Source organism: Penicillium cinerascens, assembly GCF_028974065.1.
Source record: "Penicillium cinerascens strain IBT 15544 chromosome Unknown contig_9_segment0_segment0, whole genome shotgun sequence".
NCBI classification, from domain to species: domain Eukaryota; kingdom Fungi; phylum Ascomycota; class Eurotiomycetes; order Eurotiales; family Aspergillaceae; genus Penicillium; species Penicillium cinerascens.
This window is the reverse complement of record NW_026695296.1, coordinates 2095938-2113644: the sequence shown is the minus strand read 5'-3', so window position 1 is coordinate 2113644 and position 17707 is coordinate 2095938. Positions and strand designations below refer to the sequence as shown.

The 17707-nt window shown below is 50.7% G+C and overlaps 5 protein-coding genes across 5 annotated transcripts; all 5 read left to right on the top strand.

Annotated features, from left to right (window-relative positions):
* Positions 1 to 195: 195 nt before the first annotated feature.
* N7498_007638 (uncharacterized protein) lies at positions 196 to 3438 on the top strand (the record flags this gene model as incomplete). The annotated part of the gene is made up of 3 exons (XM_058454700.1): positions 196 to 1131; positions 1192 to 2042; positions 2094 to 3438. 3 exons carry the CDS (start codon positions 196 to 198, stop codon positions 3436 to 3438), a joined length of 3132 nt encoding a protein of 1043 aa, XP_058306949.1.
* A 3586-nt stretch (positions 3439 to 7024) lies between these two features.
* N7498_007637 (uncharacterized protein) lies at positions 7025 to 7564 on the top strand (the record flags this gene model as incomplete). Its single annotated transcript, XM_058454699.1, has 1 exon — positions 7025 to 7564. The coding sequence occupies one exon, from the start codon at positions 7025 to 7027 to the stop codon at positions 7562 to 7564; it is 540 nt and encodes a 179-aa protein (XP_058306948.1).
* A 1576-nt stretch (positions 7565 to 9140) lies between these two features.
* On the top strand, positions 9141 to 10853 carry N7498_007636 (putative phthalate transporter; the record flags this gene model as incomplete). The annotated part of the gene is made up of 6 exons (XM_058454698.1): positions 9141 to 9346; positions 9397 to 9436; positions 9488 to 9616; positions 9666 to 9783; positions 9831 to 10656; positions 10730 to 10853. 6 exons carry the CDS (start codon positions 9141 to 9143, stop codon positions 10851 to 10853), a joined length of 1443 nt encoding a protein of 480 aa, XP_058306947.1.
* A 541-nt stretch (positions 10854 to 11394) lies between these two features.
* Positions 11395 to 14643, top strand: N7498_007635 (glycine decarboxylase subunit P; the record flags this gene model as incomplete). Its single annotated transcript, XM_058454697.1, has 2 exons — positions 11395 to 14518; positions 14588 to 14643. The coding sequence occupies 2 exons, from the start codon at positions 11395 to 11397 to the stop codon at positions 14641 to 14643; spliced, it is 3180 nt and encodes a 1059-aa protein (XP_058306946.1).
* A 994-nt stretch (positions 14644 to 15637) lies between these two features.
* Positions 15638 to 17282, top strand: N7498_007634 (uncharacterized protein; the record flags this gene model as incomplete). Its single annotated transcript, XM_058454696.1, has 2 exons — positions 15638 to 15956; positions 16006 to 17282. The coding sequence occupies 2 exons, from the start codon at positions 15638 to 15640 to the stop codon at positions 17280 to 17282; spliced, it is 1596 nt and encodes a 531-aa protein (XP_058306945.1).
* Positions 17283 to 17707: the final 425 nt, after the last annotated feature.

The following is a 17707-nucleotide window of genomic DNA, read 5'->3' as shown; positions in this document are numbered from 1 at the left end:
GTGGAACTAACTAACTATTTCACTAGTTAGTTATTAGTTAGCTCAGTGCTGAATAAGTATCGTGGAATTTGGGGGCCAAGAATCGCAGCTGAACAGCGCTAGTCTGTCTCGTGGTCATTTTACCAATCCCATCACCCCCTTCACCAGTCACATCATCACCCCCTCTGGAAGATTTACACTAGCACTTTCCCACATATGTATGACCCCAATGATTATACTGTGGGTTGGATCTGTGCTCTACCTACCGAGTACGTCGCCGCCCAGGAGTTTCTTGACGACGAGCATGATAAGCCGGAGTTCTTGCCAGTTCACAGCAAAAACCACTACGCCCTAGGGCGAATGGGAAGGCATAATGTCGCTATTGCCACATTGCCACTAGGGGAGTATGGTATTACCTCTGCTGCGCGTGTAGCGGATGACATGCTCCATTGCTTTCCGAACATCCGCATCGGGCTGATGGTTGGTGTTGGTGGCGGTGTGCCAACTCGACATGATGTCCGTCTTGGAGATATTGTCGTCAGCACTCCTCGAAATGGTCTGGGTGGTGTTCTTCAATACGACTTCGGTAAGACCATCCAGGATAAAAGCTTTGAGTTTACAGGCTTTTTGGATCAGCCGCCCACCATTCTGCGCAATGCAGTCGCTGGACTCTTGACTCATTATGAGCGCAAAGGTCATAATATACAACAGGCAGTTGAAGATGTCATCGCAAACAACCGAAGATTACGATCGAAATACCAAAAACCGGATCCTGTTAGTGATCGGCTTTTCCAAAGCGATCACACTGGCGAAGATCTATCATTTCTGGTTCAAAGAGAGGAGCGCGATGAAGACCTTGACAACCCAATGATTCACTATGGCCTCATCGCATCAGCTAGTCAGCTTATGAAGGATGCTCTCATCCGTGACAAACTTGCAAAGGAGAAAGATGTCCTATGTTTCGAAATGGAAGCAGCTGGACTGATGAATCACTTCCCCTGTCTGGTTATTCGTGGCATTTGCGATTACTCCGATTCGCACAAAACCGAACAATGGCAAGGGTACGCGGCAATGGTTGCGGCAGCATATGCGAAGGACCTTTTGTCTGAAATCGCTCCGCAGCAGGTTGAGAGAGAGAGAAAACTCTCTGAAGTTTTGAAATCTGGCTAGTTGATAATATGAGTATGTAACTTCAGCTTAGAAATTGACTAGTACTTAGTGGAAAGGATTGAGAAAACAGTGAATGATACTTCCTCCGGTATGGCAGACTTGCTTACGGCCCAAGAAGAAGAAGATCGCCGATCAATTGCTAAATGGCTTACACCGGTCAACTATGCCGTTCAGCAAAGCGATTTCTTAGGTCGTCGACAAAAAGGAACTGGGACCTGGCTCTTAGAATCAAAGGAGTTCCAGTTGTGGCTCACTCAGCCACGTGAACATCCTACGCTTTTCTGTCCAGGTATTCCAGGAGCTGGTAAAACTATAATTACATCAATTTTAATTGCGTACCTCCAAGCCCATTTCCAGACTGATCCTAGAGTTGGTATTGCCTACATCTTCTACAATTTCCGGCAACAAGACCAACAAAATTTGACCGACCTCATCGCGAGTTTACTGAGGCAGCTTGCCCACGGCCAGGGCCTTGAGCCTGTGAGAAAGCTTTATAAAAAGCATAACGAGGATCCACGAAGCGAGACCTATGCTTCACTCGAAGAACTTCGCGATACATTGCATGCTGTCGTCACCTCCTACTCCCGAGTCATAATTTTGATCGATGCCTTGGATGAATGCCAAGTCCACGACAGCCGTGAAGTGTTCCTCCGGGAGCTCTTTAGTCTCCAAGAAAACGCCGGGACAACTTTAAATATTTTTGCGACATCAAGATATGACCAATCCATCGAAATGTTTTTTGAGAGGAGCTTGAAACGAAACATTCACGCCGATGAGGCAGATGTGCGAAATTATATCGACGACAGACTGCACAGATTTCCCTCTTGGGTGGCAAAAAACGATTCCCTGAAAGAAATGATTAAAGAAACAGTTACGAGGGCTGTGGATGGAATGTAAGTTCTCTACCAGATTCGAGGATGACTCGGTCAATTGACACTAGACAGGTTTCTTCTTGCGCAACTCTATCTTGATAGTTTGGCTTGGGAGACTACACCTAAGGGTATAGAACAAACCCTTGCAGGCGTTGTGGAAACTTCCGACAAATTGAACGACAGAAATGAGAGCAAATTGAGAGCACTGAACAAAGCATACAAAGTGGCCATGCGACGAATCAAAGGCCAAGCACCACAATACTTCAAGTTGGCCAGGAAAGTCATTTCTTGGATACTTTGTGCCAAGAGACAGCTGACCCCACTAGAGATTCAACACGCTGTTGCTGTGGAGCTTGGGATGCCGAAGTTTGACGGAAAAAATATTGCAGATATCGAACTTTCAATCTCAGTTTGTGCTGGGTTGGTCATCCTTGACCACGAAACCAATGTCGTCCGCTTTGTGCACTATACAACACAAGAATATTTTGAGCATACATGGAAAAAGTGGTTTCCTGGATCGCACATTCACATCGCAAAAGCATGTGTCACATACTTGTCTTTCGACACTCTCGATATTATGGGTCCGCCAAAACTTGGGAACTTCTACTTCGAACGAAGATCGGAGATATACCCTTTTTACCAATATGCTGCACAGTTTTGGGGCTATCACGTTGGAGAAGCACAAATGGAAGAGGAGCAAACCACTCTAAACATTCTTCAGAGTACGGGAATTCCCTCAATTTATATCCCAGACATCCACGGGTTTGCTTTCGGGGATTTCCTTACGACTGAAGTGACAGGCTTGCACGTTGCAGCTCCCTTTGGGCTTCTTAAGCTTATGGCAGACTTCCTGCAAGCCACCCCCATCAATTTGAAGGATCAGCATCATAGGCAGCCGCCGCTGCATTGGGCCCGTCATAGTGAAGCGGCGGTGAAGTTACTGATCGATAATGGGGCTGACATGGAGGTGACAAACGGGCGCGACGAGACGCTATTAACTGTAGCCATCGAAGAAAAAAGCGAGGCTATAGTGAAACTGCTTCTCGACAATGGGGCAGATGCTAATGCGAAAAATACCGTAGGGTTTCATCCGCTGAACACAGCGGTTTTATACGGAAACGAAAGGCTCATAGAGCTACTTCTTGACAACAGAGCCAATATTGACGGAGATAGCATCAAGAGATTCGAAAAACCTGTCAGGCCTGGAGGGTTCCATGACACGCCGCTAGCAGTCGCCGCTGGACGAGGATATGAAAATATAGTGAAGCTGCTACTCAAGAGAGGAGCCAACATCGAGGCAAAATCTTATTTTGGTGATAGCCCGCTGATATCCGCTGCTTCACACGGATTTCTTGATATCGTCAAGTTGCTACTTGAAAATGGAGCTGATATCGAGTCAATGAGTTATTTCCATTGAACTCCGCTGTCGTATGCAGCTGAACGCGGGCATTATGATGTCGTGGCATTCCTACTCGAGAATGAAGCTAGAGTTGAATCTAGGTGTCCTCTTGGTCGCAGTCCGTTATGGTATGCTGTCTTTGGGCGGCGTCTAGATATCGCGAAGCTACTTCTTGATAATGGAGCGGAAATTGATTCAAGAGAGGAACATGGCTATACACCGCTTATCATAGCGTCCAAAATGGGACACGTGCCAATGATGGCAGTGCTTCTCGAACGCCGGGCAGATATTGAGGCAAAGAGCTATAGTGGTGATACCGCATTGCTTGCAGCTATCGAGGGAAATCATGAAGGAGTAGTAAAGTTGCTTCTCAAGAACCATGCAAACGTCAAAAGAAAAGGCCTCGCCGGGGGCAAAATTTCTCCACTTTCATTGGCACTGAGGAAGGGAAATTCGACGGTACTGGAACTTATATAAAATGAGCTTTCTGGGCTCTCCGCAGGGTCGGATTCAGATTCGGATCCAGAGCTAGGAGATCCAGATTTTGTCTTTCCCTATACACAGACACTGACTTGCAACTTCCACTACCTTTGCCCAAGAAATTTGCAAATTTCTCGACTTTGCAGCGGCGCAGCCTGTCGTATCATCCGCAGACACGGGATAATATGTACTTTTTGGAGAAGATAATGATCGGGGAAGCGCCCCCGGGCATAGACATTCGACCAAACACAGGCTGGTCGCCACAGCTCAAAAGACGAAGGGAATCCCCATCCTCCTTTATATCAAGAATGCTGTCCTCGAAGCGAAGACGGAAGTGGCCACGCGTGTTTGATCCCATATCGAAGACGAACAAGCGACAGAACGAAGGGTTTCCAGGCTTGGGCCATTCAAGGAGTCCACGATTCCACAGGTGACTGATGCCGAAGAGTAAAAGTTCTCAGGAAGAAGCACTCAACGTTGGCACCACGCTCATTTCCTTAGATCATACAACACTTTCTATTTTCATTTAAATTACCGAAATATAGTAGGATGGCCAGTATTCCACGGCATATAGACAAAACAAGCTATACATGAGACAGAAACGACAGTCTTGTTATTTTTGACGGCCATTGTTCTTTCTTCCGTGTCGCAATCCATTGGATGCTTGACTAAACTAAAGAATCTCAAGCCAAACATGCGCAGATTACATTTGTGGACCAACGAGAATCCCTCCTCCAATAAGTTGACAGACTTTCCGGCTACCAGCCCAAATTTCGCAGATAACAGACACAATTCGAACCCGACGCTGCACTTATACTGCCGCTCGTAAGGACAAGTCTCTCTTAATCCTCGTGAGTTGTTTCGTATTGCAACAAATGTTCAGGGACATCAGAATCATCAATATCATCATCCCACAAAGTCCAAAGGTACCTCCGACTCTCTTCAGGAACTGTCTCGTTCACGTTGAACCACTTGCTCCCAATTTCAATCATATCAGGCTCGACGGTCTCTGTACATTCCGGAGCAGTCGCTGGGTCAAGTGTCCCTTCGGTACCACAAAGTCGACACCAGCTATGTCCTCGCAGGTTCGAACTGCCCGAAATGCATCGATTACCGTTGGTGCTGGCTTTTGAAGTACCACAGTAAAGATTGTTCTTTTTAGTCCATGTTATTTGGAAGTCGGTAGAGGTGCAACCAGCGCAATTGGCTGAGGCAAACACGCGAGAGTGGCTTTCACAGCATACGCGAGGAGCTATGTTTGAGCACGAGGCCTTTTTTCCGCCACAGCTGTGTTTGCTAAATTGGTTGAGGTTGACGGACTCTGTGAGAGCACAGAAGCCAAACAGGAAGATTATGACTTGATAAAAATGCATTTTTGGAAATGTGGATCAGGATGTCCAAGCACGAATGTTTTATTTTTGGATGTTATATTTTAACAGAAGAAAATATTGGCCTTTTATATTAGTATCCTCCCTTGACAGCCCCTCACCACACTTTTGCAACGTTACATACGTATGCCGCTTAAATGCACAATATATATGCTAGTAGGGATGTAAACCGGATTTGTCAAGCATCTGCAGCGATATTTGGCATACTAAAGAAATGTTGTTGGGCTTACATCGTTACATCCGCGACAAAGCGACAGTAGATGAGTTCTCTATGAACAGGATCGACATTCTTTCAGCCTATCATAGCTGGCTGTGTTTTAGCCATGCCAAAATAAGGCCATGCTTCACCATCAAATGCAGGATGTCATTGGATCCATCACCGTCCAGTCAAAAGTGGGTGGCCTTAATTTCGTTAGTAATCAATCATCCGCCTTCTGTCATCGCACACTTTTCCAACGGACTCGGCCACTTTACAGTACCCAGGGGTCTAAGAGGACGACAGTCTCTGTCAGACAAGACGAAAAATCTAGTGGGATCGGTTCAGGAGGTTTTTGTTCTTCTTCTGTCATTAATCAGGCCATTCGATTTCCTATGATTCACTTTTCATGTGCCTCCTGCACGGCACACCCAGTCTCACTTTTCACGAGCGGGGAATGGCGGGCGTCATTGGATATCGTACCCAGGTGCAAAGTTATACTCAGCCCTAGGGAAGACATTCTGAGTAATCGCTAGTCTTTCCAGCAAAGATATACGATACAGTACTTTGAGTAACATACACGACTGATTTCTGGCTATGAAATCTGATCCACACTTTTTTTACCTTATTCCAGGTGCCGAATTATACATTCTAAATGCACAAATGTAACATTTCAATGCCGCAGCCCTGCCAAAGCGTGCGCGATCTGGATGATAGGACGGACATATGTATGCTCCGGGATATGTTGCAAATGTGCGGGGGGGTATGTGGGTCTCGAAAGTCCGTTATTATGATTGGAACTCGGATGGAATTTGCCGTTCATGCAGGGTCATCACATCAAAACCGACCGTCAAAAGAACTGCTGGTCCCGACGAGGCGCAGATGTGATCAGCATTTTGGTCCCTTAAGCGGTATGACATGGCACTTGCAAATGCAGATGCGGTATCATCGCATTAAACAAATTACGTGATAGGTCTTTCATAGAGCCAGGTGTGGTAGCACTCTTGTCGTCAAAGGGGGTCTGGCGTAGCATTTTGCTAATAGAGTTATTCAAGCTGACGACATTAGTGCCGAGGGGTCAGGAATAGTAAGAAGGATTGAACAAACAGATCACTGCCGCTAGTCGTTGGTTATCCCATGATGGCTCACTGCTCTCAGCTGAGCGTATCTAGGAGTCACCTGTCACAAACATAACCCCTATTCGTCGAGCAATACCAGATTTTCCTTTAGTCGACAGAACCGCTACATCTTCACTGTCCAGCTTTTATGCAAATTCCATGGAAAGGCTATCTTAGGCATATAACAATAGGAAGTACCACAATAAGAGAATTAGATGTTGTTCATAAGATATGAGTTTGTCTTTTGCTCCGCCACCTTTTGCCGTCCAGTCACGTCCATCGTGCCAGTCCTTTCCGACTCCTCAAATCCGGTTTCGGTGACTGGTAATTCCGACCGTTGATAAATATCGCGTTCCCTTTATCTCAGTTTGTACATGCTTTTAACGCAAACCAGCTTCAGATCTAAATTCGATCAAGACGGGATGGCCAGCGACATACTCATCGCCGTGAATGACCAGGGATCTCTCTCCTACAGCCGCATCGATCCGGTCAACATGACCACTATCGAGATACCAGTCAACAGTATCCAAGATTCGCCGTCGACGTACACGTTCGTTTTCCAAGATCCCAAAGCGCTAGAAAAGATTTTCAAGTGTTCGACGCCTTCCAATAGGTATTTGGTCGATGAAATGCGAAAGCTGCGCCTTGACATCCTGCAAACTATCTCGGCGGCACAGTTGACTCCTCTAGAAGAGAATGGGGGTATCGACGGGCCGAATATGTCTCCGTTAGTGGAGAATTGGAGGAGCGCTTGTCGAAGTATTCCGAAAGGCCATCAGATCGAGGAAATTATCTTCAACATGTCATGCGGGCAACAAATCGAAATCAGACACATAGTCAGATTACTGCAGCAAATCAGCACCACGATTATGATTAAGGGCAGCAGCCCATTTCGCTGTCAAGTTCAGGGTTGTGATGCCGAAAAGAAAGCTTGGTTAGAAGCGAGTCTGGTCAGTGCCTGAACTTTCTAAACTGTACGACCAAAAACACGCTATTTGAACGGAGGACGCATAAAGGAAGCTGGGAGGATGACACTGGACAACGATTACCTATTCTGGACGAGACCCTCATCTTCAAACTCAACATGTGTTCCCAGGGCATTATTATATGCAAGTGTTACTGCCTGAATTTTTTTGCTTCCAAGGGAGGAGCGAAAAAGGCGCCTTTCTTCCGAGGCCCGACTTGCGTTATGACTCTTCACCCTGTCACCTGAACACATTCGACCTCGCACCCTGTTCGACTCACCTTGAGCTACTTTCTAGTTTTTGTTTTTGGTTTTGGTTTTGTTTGTTCGGCGGTCGTTTACCAATCAAAATCAATCAATGGTTCATTTGCCTGATTTAGCTTGATTTAGATACAGCCGCTATGCGAGTGCTGTCAGGCATGCTTGACACCACCGTCGTCTATTCTAAATCTATTAAACTTGTCACCAAAGCTTGTCCTTTGCGATCAACCTCGCAGCTAACTCATTTCTTACTGCCGAGCTGGGCAATCCGTCCACGGTTCTAGTCGCGTCGGGCAGTATTCTCCGGTGGGAAGGGATATTGTCCCCGTAGTCAAGCAAAACGCGCTTTGACTCAACAGCCGGGATAGTATGTTGTGGCAATAGCGTATGAATTTCGTTATATAGATAAACTCTCAATTAGTTACTATGCGTTCTTACGACTCCACGGGATTGTTTAGATCAGGCTTAGTGAGTAGATTGGTTTGATTACGGAATGATCAGTGACCAGCTCAGATTGATCAGGGACGTGTTCAATTGCACTCAGTGAGCAAAATCGGCGAGAGGATGAGCACTAAAACAGAAGGGAAGGGCCAAGTGTTGCCGGACACTGTCCGGTCTATATGAACAGTGCCTTGTCTTCACACCGCTGGACTAGACCCGGTTCTCAACTAAAACAATAATAACCGGGATAACTCCCGAGAATATCGCCAACAGTTCTTGGAATACCTACCAGCTGACGTTTCTCGCATAAATTCAACCAAACGGGTGAAACATCTGCATTCCGGAAATCGTGCACTGGATCCGCCAAGGAGCCAAGCTCCCATCCCCGCATCTTCTCTATCTCTTCCCCAGATCAGGGCTCGACAACCGCCACCTGCCGTGCAGAGAGACAGATCATTGACTCGTACAGCTCAGGTGTGGGGTTTTTGCCCCTCATCACTCGGGACTTCTGTTTCGTTGCGTGGTCTGTTGCCAATACTGCAATGCACCGAGGCATCTTCCTCATCGTCGGCTATTGTGCTCACGGTTGGAGTGAAAAGCTGGGCATTTCTCGGCAGATGAGGTTTGACGAGGCTAGATGAACTCAATCATGGAGAATGCGCGTGGGTAGGCTGTCGTCCGGGGTAATAGCTCTTTTGAGAATCTAACCTAGATAGTCTCCCCTGGGGCCCAGAAGACAATAAATGCGAGTCTGTATCCCTGTTTCTTTACATTCTACTCTGATACTCGTATCCTTCCTCTGCCATTTCATCCCAACATTTTTCCTGCCATTAGTTTCATTCCCGTTGAACCACCACCTTCTTGTAGGCACAATGCCTTACGATGACGAGAAACCACACGGCGTGGAAGGCATCGAGGATATCGCCGAGCGCACCAGTACCGAAGATGAAGAATTCACTCCCGAACAGCAGAAGAAGATCATCCGGCGTATCGACCTGCGCCTGGTGACTATGACCGGTCTCGCATACTGCATCTCGCTCATGGACCGGACCAACCTGAGCATGGCTGCCATCGCCGGGTATGAGCTCCATCGCAGGTTGCTATTTACAATCCGGCTGACCGGACTAGTCTGAAGAAAGAATTGGGATTGAGTGTTGGCAATCGCTACGTAAGTTCCATACCGCGACTCCAAGAGCATTACTGACATGGGATGGAACAGTCAATCGTCGTCATGATGTTCTTCGTTCCATATGTCATATTCCAGCCGCCCATGACAATCATCATTCGAAAAGTCGGACCGACTTTATTCTTGGGAACGATTGTCATTACATGGGCTGTGATCATGATTGTACGAACCGCCATTACCCATTGGACTCCAATTGCTAAGACTAGCGTAGGGTACAGGATTCGTCAAGAATTGGGGACAACTAGTCGGCCTACGCGTTCTCCTCGGTATCCTGGAAGCAGGTTATTTCCCAGGCTGCGTCTACCTGCTCTCCTGCTGGTACACTCGCTGTAAGACTCCCGTCAGCCCTACCCAATCCGAGACTAAGGTCTAGCAGATGATGTCCAAAAACGCTTCTCAGTCTTCTACCTAATCGGCTGCGTTGCCTCCGCACTCTCCGGCATCCTCGCCTTCGGCCTAATGCAGCTCAACGGAACCCACGGCCTAGGAGGCTGGCGCTGGATCTTCATCCTCGAGGGAGTAATCACGGGCTTCATCGGCATCCTCTGCTTCCTCTTCCTAGTCGACTTCCCGGACCGCGCACACAAATCATGGCATTTCCTGTCCGAGCGTGAATGCGCCTTTGTAGTCCGCCGCATCAACAACGACCGCAAAGATGGGAACCTCGAGGCTTTCTCCCTCAAGAAGTTCTTGCGCCCGGCTTTAGACCTTAAGATCTGGGCTTTCGCTATGATTTTCTTCTGCCTTACCACGGTGACCTACGCTATCGCCTACTTCCTCCCCATCATCCTCATGGAGGGTATGGGCTTCGGCGTCGGTGCAGCGCAATGTCTCGTTGCACCGCCGTACGCATTCGCTGGTATCGTGATGTTCTGCGGTGCGTGGATCGGCGATAAGTATCGCGTGCGCGGCGTGATCCTCGTTGGCAATGCCCTGCTTTGCATTATCGGGTTGCCCATGATGGGCTTCGCCAAGGGAGATGCGACGCGCTACGCGGGCGTCTTTTTGACTGTTGCGGGCGCTAATGCGAATATTCCTTCTTGCATGGCTTATCAGGCGAATAATGTGCGCGGGCAGTGGACGCGCGCGTTTAGTTCGGCGACACTCGTTGGGTTTGGGGGCATTGGGGGCATTGTCAGTTCGTTGGTGTTCCGGGAGCAGGACGCGCCTGGGTATCGACCGGGGATGTACGCCGCGCTCGCGTAAGTGTATTCCCGATGTTGTCACGTGGGGTGATTATTTTGGTTTTTGACCGATGCTAACTGCTGTTGTTAGGTGCAACATTTTGATCGTTCTCATCGTGTGTGTTCTCAGTGTCTGGTTCTGGTACTGTAATCGGCAGGCTGAGAAGGGGGAGCGCGTGATTGAGGATGAGCCGAGCTTCCGATATACTATCTAGTGTTATCGTGCTCTTGCGGGGCTGACGGGGCGCTCAATGGGCATGTTAGGAGGTAACAATGCAATTTTGACTTGTATGGTTCAATTGGTTCCAGACATTGCCAATGAATAGAAAGAATTAGAGCCATGTATGGCACGGAATCCCCGGTAGGTGTCGAGGTCGACACTCCGAGGTGAAAGAACCCCTCGGTCTGAGCTCCAGTGCGCGATCACGGAGTAAGAGGGGCTCCGCAGTGGAACTCTTTAACGGTGAGTTTCCCGACGGAAAACCCGGGGAGTCTCGCCCGATCGCGCTTGGTCGGTGGCGGTGGGCCGTGCTATGTACCTTTATTGGCCCGATAAAGCATCTGCTATCTGAAACCAGCGAGTTTCCCGCCCGCCGTCGGACTCAGACGAGGAAAACCATTGCGATCGGTGTCATTAAATATTTAATTTCTCCGGCCTTTTTCTTCTTCATACTATTTTCACATCACACGAAGTCACGGAGTTCTGTGTGTTGAGGTGCTCAATTCCCTCCTCTACATCCCTCGGTAGCTTCATCAATGGCGGCCTCTTGGTTTGCCCTCCGCGGCGGCCGCCAGCTTGCTCTGCGCTCGCGCGTGCGTGCTGGCCCCTCTGTCGCGCGGACAGCTTCCCTCCCCTTGAACGCCTCTAGGCGGTTCTTGAACACTTCCACCGCCCCCTCTACTCGTCGCGGTGTTTACACCAGCTCCGTCGACGCGCATGGAGACCCTCATCCCCATGATGTCTTCCAGCCTCTCGATACCTTTCCCCGCCGCCACATCGGGCCTTCTCCCGATGCCGCTACGGAAATGCTGGCCGTGCTGGATCCCCCGGCGGCCTCCCTGGATGAATTCGTCAAGCAGGTCCTGCCCGAGGACATTCTCTCCAAGAAGGACATGAAGGTCACCGAGCCCCATGCCGATATCAGCCTGTACCGCTCCAGCGTGCAAGGCGGTCTGGGTGAGACCGACATGCTCAAGCTCCTGGACACCTACCGGAAGCAGATCGATGTCTCGGGCAAGACCTACATCGGTACCGGTTACTACCCGACCATTGTGCCCCCCGTTATCCTGCGCAATGTCCTGGAGAACCCCGCCTGGTACACCAGCTATACCCCTTACCAGCCCGAGATCTCCCAGGGTCGTCTGGAGTCTCTGTTGAACTTCCAGACCCTGACTGCTGATCTGACCGGTTTGCCTTTCGCCAATGCCTCCGTTCTGGACGAGGCCACCGCCGCCGCCGAGGCCATGACCATGTCCTTCGCTACCATGCCCGCCTCCAAGCAGAAGAAGGCCGACAAGTCCTTTGTCGTGTCTCACCTCTGCCACCCCCAGACCATTGCCGTGATGCGCTCGCGCGCTGAGGGATTCGGAATCAACCTGGTTGTTGGTGACATCCTAGCGGATGACTTCAAGGTGGTCAAGGACCAGGGTGACCACCTGATCGGTGTCCTCGCCCAGTACCCCGACACCGAGGGTGGTGTTTTCGACTTCCAGTCGCTCAGTGACTCCATCCACGGCCAGGGTGGTACTTTCAGCGTTGCCACCGATCTGCTTGCCCTGACTCTCCTCAAGGCTCCCGGTGAGTTCGGCGCCGATATTGCCTTTGGTAGTGCCCAGCGATTGGGTGTCCCCATGGGCTTCGGTGGTCCCCACGCTGCCTTCTTCGCTTGCGCCGACAAGTACAAGCGTAAGGTGCCCGGTCGTGTTGTCGGTGTCTCCAAGGACCGCCTTGGTAATCGTGCTCTGCGTCTGGCTCTGCAGACCCGTGAGCAGCACATTCGTCGTGAGAAGGCCACTTCCAACATTTGCACTGCTCAGGCCCTGCTCGCCAACATGACTGCTATGTACGCTATCTACCACGGCCCCGTCGGTCTGAAGTCCATTGCTCAGCGTATCATGTCCATGACTTCTCTTCTCCGTGAGAAGCTGGCTTCCATCGGCTACAACGTTCCTGTGCGTTCCAACACTGAAGGCGGTGCCGTCTTCGACACTTTGGCTATTGAGCTCGACAGTGCTTCCGAGGCCGATGAGGTTGTTGCCAAGGCCCGTGATGCCTCTATCTACCTCCGCCGTCTCACTGGCAACAAGGTCGGTCTTTCCCTCGATGAGACTGTTGGCCGTGACGAGGTTAAGGGTATCTTGGATGTCTTTGCTGCGCACAAGAATGTCGCCCCCGTCGAGGTTGACGGCACTCTCGGTGTCACTCCCGTCCCTGCCAGCCTGGAGCGTACCTCGTCCTTCATGACCCACCCCGTTTTCAACACCCACCACTCTGAGACCGAGATGCTGCGGTACATCCACCACCTCGAGTCCAAGGATCTGTCTCTGGCCCACTCCATGATTCCTCTCGGATCTTGCACCATGAAGCTCAACGCTACCACGGAAATGATCCCCGTCTCCTGGCCCGAGTTCTCCCAGATCCACCCCTTCATGCCTGCGAAGGAGGCCAAGGGCTACATCCAGATGATCGATGACCTGGAGCAGCAGCTGGCCGACATCACCGGCATGGCCGAGGTCACCGTGCAGCCCAACTCTGGTGCCCAGGGTGAGTTCGCCGGTCTGCGTGTTATCAAGAAGTACCAGGAGGCCCAGGGCGACTCCAAGCGTAACGTCTGCCTGATTCCCGTCTCTGCCCACGGTACCAACCCTGCCAGTGCCGCTATGGCTGGCATGTCTGTCGTCACTGTCAAGTGCGACATGAAGACCGGTAACCTGGACCTAGCTGATCTCAAGGCCAAGTGCGAGAAGCACAAGGACGACCTTGCCGCATTCATGATCACCTACCCCAGCACCTTTGGTGTCTTCGAGCCCGGTGCCAAGGAAGCCATCCGTCTCGTCCACGAGCACGGCGGCCAAGTCTACATGGATGGAGCCAACATGAACGCCCAGATCGGCCTCTGCTCCCCCGGCGAGATCGGCGCCGACGTCTGCCACTTGAACCTGCACAAGACCTTCTGCATTCCCCACGGCGGTGGTGGACCCGGTGTCGGCCCCATCGGTGTCGCCGAGCACCTGCGCCCATTCCTGCCCTCCCACCCAACAAGCGAGCACCTCCAAGCCAAGCGCGGCGACAACTCCTCGCCGCCCATCTCTGCCGCACCCTGGGGCAGCGCCTCCATCCTCCCCATCACGTTCAACTACATCAACATGATGGGCGACCGCGGCCTGACCCATGCAACCAAGATCACCCTGCTGAATGCAAACTACATCCTCTCCCGGCTGAAGCCCCATTACCCGATCCTCTACACAAATGAGAACGGTCGCTGCGCTCACGAGTTCATCCTCGACGTGCGCGGCTTCAAGGATACCTGTGGTATCGAGGCCATCGACATCGCCAAGCGTCTCCAGGACTACGGCTTCCACGCGCCTACCATGTCCTGGCCCGTCGCCAACACCCTCATGATCGAGCCCACCGAGTCCGAGAACAAGGCTGAGCTGGACCGTTTCTGTGACGCCCTGATCTCCATCCGTAAGGAGATCGCGGACGTCGAGTCTGGCAAGCAGCCTCGCGACGGAAACGTCCTCAAGAACTCTCCCCACACTCAGCGTGATCTCCTCTCCTCGGAGTGGAACCGTCCTTACACCCGTGAGGAGGCCGCTTACCCCGTGCCCTGGCTGTTGGAGAAGAAGTTCTGGCCAAGCGTGACTCGTGTTGATGACGGTAAGCATCTCCTCTTTCCCCTGCAAACCTTCTACGCATATTTATGAATACGTGCTAATTATGTGACAGCCTTCGGTGACCAGAACCTGTTCTGCACGTGCGGCCCCGTCGAGGACTCCGAATAGATATGATACCCCTTGCATTTTCAGCCGGACTCTTTTAACATTCTGGTCTGGTTTTTATTTCTGTGTATACATTCAACATTTTTCTTTGTACTCCTGTACTGTGATGATCACGATTTTACTTGGTTAAAGTAATTGATTCAACATATTAATTTACATTCCCATCGTTGAGAGAATTGTGTACTTGGGAGAATCCCTCCTGAGGTGTATGGGCAAGCTGTGTTCAATTGCAAGGCTACGCTAAATCATAGTTAACCAAAGTAATTTTTTTAACCCCAAATCTCACGCTGTACACTCGCCCAAATCAATCTGGAGGCCGAAAAGCGATTCACCCTTTTCACGAATGATGAGGAGTCATCGGAAACCCCATAGCGCTGTAGTTGCGGTGTTCTCAAGACACATGGTTGCTTTTATAAGAAATGACGGAAGTTATGGGATACCCCATGATTGGGGAGCACCATTGGATAAGCCTTTATACCTCTATCGCAGCATAGGGTGAATTGACCATCTCGATGTTCCTACATCTCAATCCGACGTCTTATCTCCATTTTATAGAAAAACCTTATCATTGCCCCTCTTACAATACCTGACAGTACACCCGTACTCACCCGCATACCAGAGTCAACACTCCCCCGCCAAGCCCCACGTAATTTTCGAAAATACAAGTAATCCTGCGGAGACAGCCGATCGCCGTCCTTTGCGAAGTGAATGTCAAGCCCTGTTGATCCCAACACCTGTCACCTCGGGACTTCACTGATCACCGTGTGATACTACGCAGACTAAACAAGCAGGAACAACCTTGATATTCCGTCAGTGCTGCGCCTGCCGTTTCTGTTGTTGCTATCTGACCCCTTTCGAGCGGCTCATATATCAATCTGCACCCCGGCTTCCACATGGAGTGATTTTCCGTTGTGGACCCAGATCTGCGCATATTTTGTCGTGCTCCTAGATCTATCTTAGACTTTACCTACTTGAATTTGCGTTCGCTTGACGCATCATGGCCGAGTCTTACGAGTTCACTGTCTATCGAGGCACTTTCATTCAGCTTCCCCGGGTGGACGTCAGCCGAACCAAGCCGGAACTCGTTCGCAATCGCGGTGCCCTATGGGTCTCGTCTTCTGATGGTCGTATCAAGGGCTTTGACTGGCAGGTTCGGGACGATGCAAGTTTTCAAGCGCTGATGAGCCGCAATGGCTGGGTCGACGTTGATGCGGCTGTCAATGGCAACGGCAACGGCGTCACTGGATCAACTGTCAAAGTCAAGATTGTCACTGCCACCGAAGACAGGAATGAGTTTTTCTTCCCCGGATTCATTGGTATGTACCCCTTCCTCTTCACTCAATATCACGCGCTGACCACGACCAGATACCCATATCCACGCGCCTCAATTCCCGAATGTCGGGCTATTTGGTTCTTCCACTCTTCTAGACTGGCTGGAAACATACACCTTCCCCGTGGAGTCAGGATTTGGCTCTAAATCAGACCCCAAAAACCAAGCCAAGAATCCCAAAGATGCACCACCTTCTGCTCTGCGCATCTACGATCAGGTTGTGGCTCGCACTCTTTCCCACGGCACAACCTGCGCCTCCTACTTCGCCACAGTCCACGTTCCGGCAACCAATGCTCTCGCCGCGCTCTGCCACTCACGCGGCCAGCGCGCCTTCATCGGCCGAACCTGCATGGACAATCCAGACTTCTGCCCAGAATACTACCGCGACCAATCGGCCGACGACTCGATCAGCGCAACAAGATCAACAATAGAGTACATCCACACTCTCGATCCAAAGGGAACTCTAGTCAAACCAATCGTCACACCTCGCTTCGTGCCAACCTGCACCCGTCCGGCCCTGGAAGGCCTGGGCAAACTAGTCGCAGAGTACAACCCACCCCTCCACATTCAAACGCACATCTCCGAAAACACAAACGAGATCGCTCTCGTCAAGGAACTTTTCCCCGAATGTCCCAGCTACGCCTCCGTCTACGACACGTACAACCTCCTCACCCCGCGTACAATCCTCGCCCACGCAGTCCACCTAACAGCCGACGAGCGTGCGCTGGTTCGCAAGCGCGATGCTAAAGTCTCCCACTGCCCCGCTTCAAACGCAGCTCTCGGCTCCGGAATCGCTCCCATCCGCGTCATGCTCGACGAGGGTATCACCGTCGGTCTCGGAACTGACGTGAGCGGCGGATACAGTCCCAGTATCCTGGAAGCCGCGCGCCAGGCTTGCCTCTCATCCCGGCTTCTGGGCCATACAACCGGCCACGTGGAATGCAAGCCGGTGAATGGATTCGAGAAAACCGAGGGAAGAGAAAAGCTCTCCGTCGCTGAGACACTGTACCTTGCAACCCGCGGCGGCGCCGCAGTCGTTGACATGGCGGATGAGATTGGCGGGTTTGAGGAGGGCATGATCTGGGATGCGCAGCTGATTGAGCTTGGGGGTATGAAGGATCTGGGTCATTGTCCGCTTGATGCGGTTTCTAATGGCAGTGGAAGTCTCGTCAAGCCTGGCCCTGTGGGGAATGTTGATCTCTTTGGGGCTGAGACTTGGGAGGAGAAGATGCAGAAGTGGGTTTGGAGCGGAGATGATCGCCATACTAAGGCTGTCTGGGTTGGTGGACGGTTGGTTCATCAGAGGGCTTAGATAAAACCCAGGTAGGGTTTTGGTTATGAGTCCATGACTTTTTTTCTTCCTCGGTTTTTGTTTCACGTGTACATATGGGGTTGTTAGAGCGGGATGTTGAGCCGTCAGGCACTTGTCATAGTATGATAGATATTTCAATTTACTACTTGATAACTCATAAAGAAAGTTGTTCTGCTCTACTACAGACGGCAATATATATCCGGTCCAGGTACAGTTTTGATCATGTCGGTCGATCGCTCAGAGATGGGGATGTCATTAATATGTGTCACGGTAGGTTTGAGAACCAATCATGAACCTACAAGGAAAGATCTGTTTTCGACATTTACTGCAATTTCTAAAAATCAACCGGGCAATCAAGTCTTGCTTGCCTGCGCTTGGCGATCCCGAGCATTCCTGATCGTTGACTCTTCCGGACGACTCCGCCG